The 12894-nt window shown below is 44.1% G+C and overlaps 1 protein-coding gene across 6 annotated transcripts in view; it reads left to right on the top strand.

Moving 5' to 3' along the window:
• Positions 1–311: 311 nt before the first annotated feature.
• EFHC2 (EF-hand domain containing 2) overlaps positions 312–12894 on the top strand; it is a 90828-nt gene continuing 78245 nt past the window's right edge. For 3 of the 6 annotated variants that reach the window (XM_073358893.1, XM_073358886.1, XM_073358880.1), the window contains exons 1-2: positions 312–462; positions 9683–9871. In XM_073358893.1, the coding sequence (XP_073214994.1) occupies positions 421–462; positions 9683–9871 (231 nt within the window). In that variant the 5' untranslated portion in view covers positions 312–420. Of the gene's footprint in view, positions 463–9682; positions 9872–11469; positions 12149–12894 lie in introns of those variants that run through there. The other 3 variants (XM_073358913.1, XM_073358907.1, XM_073358899.1) reach the window with 3 other exon arrangements.

Raw genomic sequence — 12894 nt, 5'->3', positions numbered from 1 at the left:
CGTAAGCGGGGAAGACAGGCGGAAATGCCGCCCCGATCCCCTGACTCCCGGAGCTGGCGCTTTAAGGGAAGCACCCCGCCCCCCGCTACAAACCCCGAGGAGTCCCCGGCCCAGGGAAACCAGCAGCAGGAGCCCAGGCTGGGCGCTGGGTCCACAGGGGCGGGGCAGCCGGCAGGGGCACGTGCAGTGACCGCCCCAAAGCCGCAGGGGGCAGCCGAGAGCCGGCACTCCTCGGCCGGGCCCCGCCCCGATGCCATGACACCTCCCCCTGTGATGTCAGACGCAGGTCTCTAGGCAACAGAAGCCCAAACAGCGCGTTCACGTTTCCTCTCCGCCTGGCAGCGCGGGGGGCGCGAGCGGCCGGGGTCCGGGCAGCAACACCAGCCCCGGGGCGGCATCGGGCTCGAGACCGGCACGAGCATGGCGCTACCGCTCCTGCCCGGGAACTCCTTCAACCGCAGCGTGAGTGACAGCGGCAGCCCCGCCCCCGAGACCCCGCCCCCAGCCGCATCCTGTGCCCCCGCTCCTCGCCCTCCCCTCCCGGTCCTTTGCCATCCCGCCCAGCCCCCTGCCCCTGCCCACCCTGCAGAGCCCCCTCGGCACTCCCCCTTCCCCATCATCCTGCACCGCTACCCTCCTGTCCCCTTCCCACAGCAGCCCTGTGCATAGCCCCTGCCCCTAGCCCTCCCCCACCCACTCTGCCCCAGCCACCCCCGGTTTCCCCCCCAGTACCTCCCACCCTGCCCTCCTTGCATAGCTCTTTCCCCAGCAACCCTGCATAGCCCCTGGCAACCTCACATAGCCCCTCCCCTGCACCTACCACCCTGCATCGCCCCTCTCCTGCACCACCTACCCCTTGTACTCCCTTGCACCTAGGAACGCCTGCACCAGAGCCCCTTGTATCTAGCAATCCCACTCGGCCCCTTCACCTGTACTCTTTACCCATCACACCTACCTTTCACAGAGTCCCTACCCCTGACCCAGCACTCCTGGCACCTAGCAACTGCACAAGCGCCTGGGTCTGCATCAGAGCCCCATCTGCACTGCTTCTACCTTCTGGTACCCTCACACACCTTGTAGCTCCTGCACCTAGCAACCTCCCCCTGCACCCCTCTCCTGGCACCTGCCCCATGAATGCAACAACCCCTAGATATTCTTTCTAATCAACCCCCACCTACCCACACACTCCCAACTCCCCCTTTGTTCCTCTCTATATGCTCCCTAGGTATCTCCCCAGCATACCATACTAATCTACCATGCAGGTGTTCAATGCCTTTGTTTTCTTATGTGCGGGGAAATAGGGACAATGATACTTTGCTCCCTTGATAAAAAGCTTTTGAGATCTACTGATGAAAAATGCTCTGAAAGAGCCAAGTGGTGTTGTTGCTCCCCTGCAACGTACTTCCCAAGTGCACCCTAATGAACTCCAGGCTCCCCCAATATTCTTCCACAACATACCCTTCAGCATTATCACTTCCAGTATGAAGAAAAGGAGGACTTGTGGCACCTTAGAGACTAACAAATTTATTTGAGCATAAACTTTCGGGACTACAGCTCGTTTCATTGGATGCATGCATAGCCCCAATGAAGGCATGCATCTGATGAAGTGAGCTGTAGCTCACGAAAGCTTATGCTCAAATAAGTTTGTTAGTCTCTAAGGTGCCACAAGTCCTCCTTTTCTTTTTGCGGATACAGACTAACACGGCTGCTACTCTGAAACTTCCAGTATTCTCTCAATATACACAAGTATAGCTCTTGATTGAACTCAAGATGTGATTGCTTCACACTGTCTCTCTTATACTTATCATGTTCCTAGAAACCCATACATTTGAAATGACTGTGCTTATCCCAGGGGAGAAGGGAGTGTAAGTCTAATTTTCAGAAGATTGTTAGAAAAATGTTTATTGCCAACATCAGGTGTTGGCAGCATTTGCACCTGAGGAAATATTGCTACAAATGTGTTCTAGCAGCAAGTGTAGATGAGGACAAACACAACTTGTCCTTGTCTATACTTGCTGGTAAACAATGTTTCAGCTGTACCTGTCGTCAGCAATAGGTATTTTTCTCTGTGTATATGAGGCTTTGCTTCCAATACACTTATCCTCTCTGGCCTTGTCTGCACTGGAGAATTATATAGTGTGTGATTAAAATATTAGTCTGGGCCCAGCGTAAGTGGTATACTACTACAGTGTCCACACTATCAATTATATTTCACTTGCACTTATCTGTGCATCCACCCACAGCTGTAAAGTAAGCACATTGCCCTCAGGGGTCAGTGATGGGAGGACTAATTATCATTTACAAACTAGTTTTAGTGCTTCTCAATTTCATGAATACTGTAATACTGCAAGCTAGCATTGACTAAGAACAACTTTATTCAGACTTGCTTACAGTACGGCAAACAAAAAAAGATATAAAGTATGCCTTTAAAACATTTGTAGCAAATCTGGGACTTGGGGGAGAGAAGGGGGGGAACTGACCTCTAGTACATCAAAAAAAATTCCAACATAGGTATGTCATAGGTGCTTTCTTCTGCTTCCATTGAAGTCCATGGCAAGACTCCTGTTGACTTGTTTGGCAGTAGGATTGGGCTCCACAGTAGTTGTCACAAGCAGACTTAACTTAAATTCTGGAGTTTGCTACCTTCTCATTACACATTTATTGAGCAAAAGTAAAATAGTGTTACATTTATAACAATTCTTCTTTTTGAAGGCTAAAGTAAAAAATGAACGTATTTAGCAAGCAAGGAAGAACTGAGTAACCAACCAGTAGTTTTTAGGACAGTTTGAACTTTGCTTATTTATGTAACAAAGGAAAATGGAAAGACAAATACACTGTTTAAAAAAAAACACCAAAATCAAAACCAGGACACTTCAGGGATAAACAAAGTTAAGAACGATAATACATCATTCATAGCTGACAACAGCATTATTTATATAGTTCCATAAGTATTCATGGCTGTTTGTAAATATGTAGAAGGACAAGGTTCTTACCATGAACTCTAAAATAAAAGAAAATAGAGTTTAGACAGCCACCACTTTTTCAGATCTGTCCATTAAGGATGGGGAAATTTAAATAATAAATTTGCTGAATAGCACAAATATTATCAAATATTTTTGAACATCAGTAGGTAAATACTCGGAAGTGAGTGTGCCAAAATGAAGTTCAGGTTCAAAGGCTAGAGAGAGAGAGTTAAATCTTCATGAGAATATTCTACTTAGTCATGTGGCCTCATTTATCTATTTTGTAATCATTCTTCAGATATTTTAGCTGCTGGTTGTTATTGCTAGCTTTTGCTGTTCTCAGTGCCCTTTTCTTGGAGAAGACTAGGAGGTGGGATGTGGGGTGTAAATCTCACTCTAAAATTTTTGTCATGAGCCACTTTATCTCAACTACTACAGTTGGCCTACTGTGTTTTCATTTTGTAATGAACTGGCTGGTGTGTATATGATTCCTCAGATACTCTGGTGATGAGTGCATTCATAGGTGCTGGTGCACCCCCTGGCTTGAAGTGATTTCTATCATATACAGCAGGGCTGGCCAACCTGAGCCTGAGAAGGAGCCAGAATTTACCAATGTGCATTACCAAAGAGCCCCAGTATCAGGCTCCCCGTCAGCTCTCCCTCCCGCCTCCAGTGTCTCCCACCTGCCAGAAGCACCTAACCCTCCGTCCCTGTGCCTCCCACCTGCTGCAATCAGCTGTTTTGTGGTGTGCAGGAGGCTCAGGGGAAGGGTGGGGGGAGGAAGAGGAGCAAGGGTGTGGCAGACTCAGGAGAAGGGCTGGGGGTATTGGGGGAAGGAGTGGAGTGGAGTGGGGCTGGGGCCTGGGGCAGAGCCAGGGGTTGAGCAGTGAGCACTTTGTAGCACATTGGAAAGTTGGCGCCTATAGCTCCAGTCCCGGAGTTGGTGCCTATGCAAGGAGCCACATATTAACCTCTGAAGAGCCGCATATGGCTCCGGAGCCACAGGGTGGCTACCCCGATGTACAGGGGTTTACGGTTTGATTCAAAGGCTCTCAGCACCCCTATGATACAAATAGTTCCAGCAACCCTGGATGCATTAGAAATACCTACATAGATGTGTACCATCTCTATCCACTGGATGGAAGCAGAACTGCTCAATTGTGTACTATATCTTCTTTCTAATAGGGGAGCTCCTTTTAGCTTAATCGGTAAAGGTTTCTTTCTTGGTGGAGAAATGTTAGGAGTTGTCTCTATTGCTTCTGTGAAGTTTTGAACAGACTTTGAGAACCGTGAAGGTTCTACTTTATCACAGATTAGATACAGTACTTGGCTTTATATACTAAAGGTCTAGATAAGGAACATATATATATGGTGTGTGTATGAATATATATATATATATATATATATATATATATATAGTTAGAACTCATTGAATTATATATACGTGTACATACACACACACACACATAGTCCAGAGAGATCTAATTATATGCATCATTTTCAAAAATTAAGTCACAGTTAGTACAAGACAGTACAGAACACAACAGAGCCAGATGGTACCATGCTCACAGCACTAAGGTGGTCTTCCAAGGCTATGCTTGCTGTAGTGTAGCAGTGATGCTTAATTTTGCTGAGAGGCATGTTTTTGGAGGTTGCTGCTTTTATATACTTTTATATACTATATACAGACTAACAAAAAGGTTTGGACCATTCCTGCCACAGCTGCCTTCCCTTCTCTTATCTTCACCATGAGAACAACAGGTGCAGAGCAGCAACAGTAGCAGTGTTCTGGATGTTTTTGGGGGTTGCTGCTTCTATATACTGGAAAACATAAAAACCACATTGGTTACTACTAGGAGCACTACCACCAGTGCCTCATCTTTTGTGGAGAAATCTAGTTCCAGCAGTAGCACCTACAAAATAAGAAGGATTAGTGGCTTTGTCCTTGCTATTCCTGTTAGCTCTTGGCTTATTTTTTTTTCTGCTGTTAATTCCATCATTCCGCTTCCTGTTGCTGTTGTCAACACTACTACAATGACCATTCTCTTCTGTTCCCACTGCTACTGTTATGCCAGTTACTATGCCTATGTGAAGGGCAAGAAGAAGTGTGGATGGAGAGGTGAAAGTACCCATTTTATTTGATTTGTACATGTGTAATCAGCAAATTTGCCGAACTAGGATGTCTCTCAGGGGTACTGGTTGAGCTTTGTGATTTTTGGCAATTATTCTAGCTCAGTGGAGATGATGAATTTGTTAAAATTGGGGCTTGTAAAGTGATTTCATGATGCTTAGATCTTTGTGTATGTCTCAGTCTCCTTCTGGTTCTATATTTGTCAAAATTTATCTATCAGCAGCATTCAGTCTCTCCTTAGCTATGACACATACAGAAAGGTTTCATCTCTGCTTGTTTCCTCTTTCCATATCAACTGTACACAATAGATTGCTAAGATGGACATCTCACAGCTGCCCCTGTTGCTGGCACTTGGTAGGTAGCATTCCCTGTCCCTGTCCTACTGTAAATAGTGCCTCCTTCCAACTTGGCAGCTTCCCAGAAAACAGTATTACTACTGAAATGGCTTATGCTGTTAGTGACCATTCTACTTAATCGAGACCAATGTCTAACCATTTGGGCACCCGAGTTAATTAGACTCAAGGATTATATATAAATCCTTATATATACACCTTATAAATACCTAAAGATAGATTTTTACAGTATCCACCCTAGTGCCCTCTTTTCACTGGATGAAACAGCAGAACTAACAGAAACCGTGCAACTTTTGATGTTTCATTTGCTGCAGAGGGTAGGATGATTTCTGGTAGAAACGGATCAGGAGGCAGCAGAAGCTTGAAACATTCACTGCTGGAAAAGGGAGGAACTCGCCTCCCTGCCCCCTCCTTCTTCTTTTTCTTTTAAGGCACTTATCATGCTCCATTGAAAAACAGGGGAAAATATATTGTGCAATTCCGTTTTCCTGATCCTGCTAGTGAGGCCAGGATTAATTAAGAACCAATGATGTCTTAGTAGTAGTTACAGCAACAGGACAAGCAAGCACAGCTTCAGGAGCAGGAAGTCTCAAAGGCCAACTAGCATTGCTATTGTTAATGTGGTGGTTGATTTTTAATCCATGTAGAATGGCAGCATTTTGAGCTTCATATAGTCAGTGCCACACAAGCTGTAGGCATACACTTTGGGAATGTTGTTTGCTGGGACAGAAACTTGTGAAGCCTGATAACTATGATCCATCTGTTGAATCTTCTGTGTAATGGATGTCCCAATTTAGTGCATGAGAGTATGCCCAAGTACAGCAAAAAGAATGCACAAGCTGTTTTGAGTCCAGAATGGGTAAGGAAAGTGGTGCAGTGGCATGCCTGGCACTATCTCCCTCTGTCATCCTACTCTCCTGCTGTTAGTACTGTCCCATCTGCCTCCATTCAAGGTAGCAGTACCATCACTTGTATTCTCTGTTCTCTTCTCCACTGGGGCTAAGGGCAAAAAAAACCCCCAACCTAAATTGGTGGTAGCAACATGAATGCCTATTATTGTTCCAATCATGCAGTGCTTTAATACCAAGATCAAGCACACCCCACCATGCAGCTGATCACACAGCTGAGATGATGACAGTGGGCATGCAGCCCTTTTAAATTAGTGGGGTGAAAGGGAGAAAGCTGGATTTTAGCTGACCAATGAATTTTTGTTCCAAAAGTTTGAGATCCTATTGAGATGCATCTTTTCTCAAACAGTTCTGCCTGGTACTTCTCAGAAGACCTGAAAGTGAGTTTACAGACCTGAGAAGAAGGGGGAAGGTGGGGGGGAAGGTCTCATCTTCTGTGCCACTAATGTTTGGAACAGCTCAAATTCCATGCATGCACCTCTGACTTCAACAGCTTACTGGAATTACCCTCAATGATGCTAATGTTGCTATTGTTACCATGACAATTGCTGCCTCATGCATTCTCTGCTACTTCTCCAATGTTGCCAACCTCAAGAGATCAAAAGTTGCCCCCCCCCAAAATCATGAGATTTAAAAAAAAAAAAATTACATTGTGTATGGCAGTGGTTCTCAAAGCCGGTCCACTGCTTGTTCAGGGAAAGCCCCTGGCGGGCTGGACCGGTTTGTTTACCTGCCGCGTCCGCAGGTTCGGCCAATTGCGGCTCCCACTGGCTGTGGTTCGCCGCTCCAGGCCAATGGGGGCTGCGGGAAGGGTGGCCAGCACGTCCCTTGGCCCGTGCCGCTTCCCACAGCCCCCATTGGCCTGGAGCGGCGAATTGCGGCCAGTGGGAGCCGCCATCGGCTGAACCTGCGGACGCAGCCGGTAAACAAACCGGTCCGGCCCGCCAGGGGCTTTCCCTGAACAAGCGGTGGACTGGTTTTGAGCACCCCCTGCCCATCCCCAGTGTGTCTATGTGACAATTAGTGCTGCCCACTCTCCCAAATGTACTGGGTAAGAGGATTTTGGCCCCTGCTGTAGGAGCTCTCACCCCCACATCTGCATATCCACTATGCAGCGATTAATCCTGTCCCTCCCAGCCTCACCTCTGGTCCTTCTCTTCATTCCTCTTTTCCAGGCCTGTGGGGTGGGGGCCATCTCTCCCTTCCAGGCTGTTGGGGCAGGTCCATGGACTCTTCCCACCCCTCTACCCCTTCCCAGGCTGGGTGCTGCAGGGGGAGGGGGTGGATCAGAGGCACTGTCCTGTCCGTGTTTCTCACAGTGGGAGGAGGAAGTGGAGCTGCATTGAGCTGCTGGGCTTTTTGTTCCCTCCTTCCTTCACCCCTCCTGAGAGTCCAGCAAGCAGAGGAGTAAGACTCTGCTGGCTTCCTGCAGGGCTGAACTTCACAAGGGGGCTGCAGCTTCTCACGTCATCATGAGATGAGTGTTGGCAACACTGTACTCTCCAGTCAGTGCCACCAGAACTAGTGCATCACTGTTTCTTCGTGTTATTCTCCTCAACAAATACCACACATCCCTAAACATATTGGATAATCTGCAGGAAGTCTTGGATGGTACATGGCTAGAAAATGGTCAGCTTAAATTTGCCTTCTTTGTTATAGCCGTAAGGTCTAACATGGTGAGAGAAATTGCCAATAGATATTGTGGCAACTTCTGTTGCTTTGCTTATCCCTCAGTTTCCTGGTCATCCATTATTTCCAGAGAGAACCTGAATGTCAGAGTGATGTCACTGCCACAGTGTATACCATATGTATTCACTTCCAGTGTTTGGTCAAAGCAACCAACAAAGTATATGTGTAAAGAGACCTTTGTGCTTTTCTTCCTTTCTTACTTAAAGGAATATGCTGGCACATACACACTGTTTGTTTGAAAAGTTTATTGTTCGCAGAACCTTTTAAGGTTAGTTTGCTTCTAATAATGATTCTGCATATAACCATTTTTAAGTGTTCTTTATGTAGAACCCTCTATGATTTTGCAGCAGACAGTGAAAGATTCATGATGGAATTTAATTATTCGGCCATTTGGTTTTCATAAAAAAGTTACATTTCCGGAAGAATTCCTATGGGAGCAAATCTTGATCACTTAACAATTTAAGACACAACTAACCAAAATAAAAAACAGACAGAACAACAGGAAGGCTGTCTCAGGACAGGCTCGAGATACACAACACCTAGTTTTGAGAGCTGTTTTCCTTTACCTAGATAAAATACTTCCCTCACTTATTGGCCATGGTTTTGACAACTGTGTTTTTCTCCCCAGCTATTGCTTCAGTAATAGAGGGGGAAAAAATAAGAAATATTAGATGTGCCCAAAGTGGTGCTATTCTGTAGAGCCCTTTGGTATAAATCAGCCATTTTTGCCTGCAAATTTATCTTTTTAAATTCAGCTTTATTATATTTATTTCCCATTTGAACTCAAATGTAGAAAGCTTTCTCCTGCTATGTCTCCTCCACACCACCTTTCCCAGTTTGGTGAGGAGCTACTAAGATAAGAAAATAAGGACACAGAACAAGAGAGCCGTTGACCAGCATCAGAAAAAAAAGACGGAGAATAAAAGTAGCAACCCGCAAACCTTTTACAAAGAAATTGCCATACTGGATCAGACCTGTGGTCCACCCATGTCCCATTTCTGAAGGTAGCCAGCATCAGATGCTTCAGAGGAAGATGCACTGTGTTATAAAGGAGTACTTCTTTAGTTGCTTTCATTATGCTTCCTTGACCATGAACATGCTCCTTATACACTTAAACAATACTTCGCTTCTCACTGAACATATGGGTATACATTCCTATTGCCAGAAGCAGGGAAAGAATGGAAAGGAGAGATCTATTCACCCTTCTACAGGCATAGGGGCAACTGCACACAAGAAGATGAGGGAGGACCAGTGGAGTAATTTTTGTCCAACAGTTGGACCGAACAAGGAACTGGTTCCACAGATGAGCACAATTCCCCCTCTTCCCAAATCCCCTCACTAGTACTATGTCCTACGTTTATACTATAAAAGTTTGTGTGTGTGTGTGTGTGTGTTCATGCGTGCTCATCTACATATGATCAAATATATCAAGGATACAAATATCCCTATCTGTAAGATGGGTATTGAGAATTGACCAGCTGGATTGGTTCACTTGACTGGCAGTATTCTGGTTATGATATATTTTTAGAATTTCCATTTAAAATTAATTTGAGGGAAGTTTTTAAGCTGTTGATTTAAATACATCTTTTTACGATTATTTAGTAATGGCGTATTCTCTTTTTTCCAATCTGTTTACAGCTAGGGAAAGAAAAGTTTCATAAGTCTCAGCATTGGGGTTACTGCAATAAAATTGCTATGTTGGTGGGAGAAGATAAACCTGGAATAGGAGGTGAACCTTTGCGTGGACAAAAGCTGAAACCTAAATATACTGTGTTTCCCAGAGGTGTGGGAAGTGATGCTCCTTCATGGGTAGCATTTGATAAACAGGTATGTAGAAGTCGATCTCTGATATAAAAGTGTTTTTGCAAGTGGTTAATTTATGCTAAAAAAGTATAAAGTGGGTAGAACTTAAAAGAAAAAGAAAATATTTTCTGCACAGCAATGGTTGACATTTATTTTTCCACAGTATTAAGTGTAGCTACATTGATCGATATACTAACTGCAACTGTCTAAATAGTCCACCACAAAGTTCCTAACTGGGGATTGGAGGATACAGTGTGAATTTTGCAGGACATAAAGTATAAGGAAGGACAATGATATATTTCTTTTTAGTGAAATATATAGGGACCAAGAAATTATCTGGTTATCTTAAAAAACATCAGTGGAGCTCATATATGAAAAGTTACAAGATGTAATTGATAACTTCTATCCCTGTCCAGTGGTGAGCTATGTATGGTTCAGAGACCCACTGGAACAGAATTGAGGCTCTGCTTCTACAAAGCAATTCGCCTATCTAGACCTTTATACCTGTGCGAAACGCCATTGATTTCCCTGGAACTCCAGATGGGTGTAAGGGTTTGATTGGATTGATTCCTTTTGTGATAGATAGACTACCAAAATATTTTAAGATGTTTAATATCCAATAGAAAAAATGAGTTATTTGATTTGTCACCCTAAATTGTGTTTATTCTTAAAACATAACTAGTCATTTTTCAGTTTAAGGTAATCTCCTTTTCTCTTCCCCTCTGCCCCATCCTTTCTAAATGATTTTGCATTATTGAAATGGATGACTTAGCAATTACATATATTTCAGTCTTACAAAGCATAAGCATATTCATATACAAGGGTATAAAGAGAAACAATGTTTGTGGAGCAAAAAGCTTAATTGATCAAACTAGTATTACAAAGTGAAAAGCAATTGGGCATATGAGTACAGTAATGAATGGTTATTTAGGACCTGATCTTGCATAGAGGTCCTTGCATGTGGGCTCTTCCATCTAGACGGATTCTCATGGGGGTCAGTGAGATTCCATTTGGGCACAAGGGACCAGCTGCCTGGATTCCTGTGCGGATCAGGATATTAAAGTAGAGAGGTGTGTCAGCACATAATGCATCCCATTATTATGGGACCAATGGCTCTGCCCCAGAGGTAGGCTTGCAAACAGTCTTCTCATTATAAACCCTAATGTAACCTAATCACATCTGTTTAATCAAGAAGCTGAAAATGTGACATGCTTACTCTATGGCAAGAGGAGTTTATTTTGCCAAGTCTGAAGGATCTAGATAAAACTCATTTTCAGTAAGAAGCAAGTAAAAATTCCCCCTACTTTTGTAATATAACAAAAATAACTAATACTTTTTGGAGTGTATATAACGGAAATATTGACTTAGTTTTAAATTCTCCCTGAGCCACGGCAGCTTCTTCATGCTCCTCTCTGGGACAATGATGCTCCTGGGGGTTGGTGGTGGAATGTCTCCTTTGGGCACTTACAAGCTCTGAGAAGAAGGGTGCTCTGTGGAAATGTGCTGTCCAGATGTGGGGAGGGAGGGGAGATGAAATCTCTCTTCTGTTCTCAATGTTGATGTGTCTGATGCACCATGCCTCCAAAAGTCTTCTCCTTTCAGAAGCAACTTTGTCTCAACAGGACCCCTTCCCAAAAGGCAGATGATTCTTTATCTACACCACTCCTGCAGTGGATTCGGCAAGTAAAGGCAGAATCTTTCTTTGCCCTTTGCTGTTACCAACCTTTCCCTCTTTAGCCTTAGTTAATGGACCATTGTATGACTTACAGGAAAAAATAGAAAATGATGGAACCATGACTTCAGAGGGAACCATGACAGAAGTACTTTTCCACTAAATGTATGAGACAAGGGTTTTTCTGGCACACAGAACACACTACTGTGTAAAGAACCGAATGGGGTTGGAGAACATACCAGCCACTGGCAGCCTCATGGTCCAGGTGCCCTGCACAATTAGCCTAGTTCCAGCTTTATTTAAGTGGAAGTACAAGCACTGGTTTGCTAGAAAAGCTTGAGTGGAGATGAGAATAACCAAGGCAGACAGGCTTGAAGGCTTGGAAAGGGATGGGTTCTGGAGGGCTGTCGGGAATGTCAGGAATGAAGCTGGGGAAGACACTTCCCACAGAGAGAGGAAAAAGAGGATGGGGGAATAGTATCAGCCCAAACCATTCTCTGGTTCTTACCTTACCCTTTTCCCTCCTTGGAGGAATTCTCATTCATCATTTAACATGCCTTCTTTGAGATGCTAGCTATACATATGTCAAGCTGCCCAGTCACCTCCCATGGTTATTCTTGCTGCCAGAGGTAAGATTTAAGCTTCTACAGAATTAAAAATAAGTAATAATAAAATTATGTTTATATAGCATTTGCATGAAAGCGCTTTACAAATGAGTGGGCATTAGTGTCCCCGTATGGGAAAACTGAGGCAGAGCGTTGAAGAAAGTTGTCTGTGGACACGCAGCCAGTCAGCAGCAGAGCCAGGAATGGAACAGGTCTCCTTGTCCATTGAATCACAATACATCCAGTTTTGTTAAGACATAAGTAATGTCATCTGAAATGGTTGATGGTTGAGGGGTATTGGGCAAAGTTAAGATTGTTTATGTTTACTTCACTGACCACCAAAAATTTTAGCTAGTATTTTCACATCTGGGTGCCTAAGGTGAGGCACTTAAATCCATGATTAGAAAACTGTATAAATGCCCAACTTAGGCACCAAGTGTGAGAATTTTGGCCTTATTTTTTAACTATATCAACTCAAAGTTGATCGGAGACTATATTTTACTATTTAGACAACCTTAACTGATAACTTACAGATTTGTTATGTTTTTAACTCCTAATGTTATTGTCCTGAAGCTTAAGTGTTAACTCATTTGTTAACTTGCAATCAAGGTTACTAAAGTTCTTAAGATTTTTTTGTTTTTTTGGGCCAGGGAAAGGGTGGAAGTCAGAAGGGCATTATCATGTACTGTTCAAGTGCTGCAAGCTGCCCAGGTCTTTGTTCCTTCAGGGTAAATTTTAACCCCTTTTCTGTAAAGAGAGATTCTCCACTC

Source organism: Lepidochelys kempii, chromosome 1, assembly GCF_965140265.1.
Source record: "Lepidochelys kempii isolate rLepKem1 chromosome 1, rLepKem1.hap2, whole genome shotgun sequence".
In the NCBI taxonomy this organism is placed as follows: Eukaryota; Metazoa; Chordata; order Testudines; family Cheloniidae; genus Lepidochelys; species Lepidochelys kempii.
The sequence above is the reverse complement of the archived record's forward strand: the minus strand, read 5'-3'. Positions and strand labels throughout refer to the sequence as shown.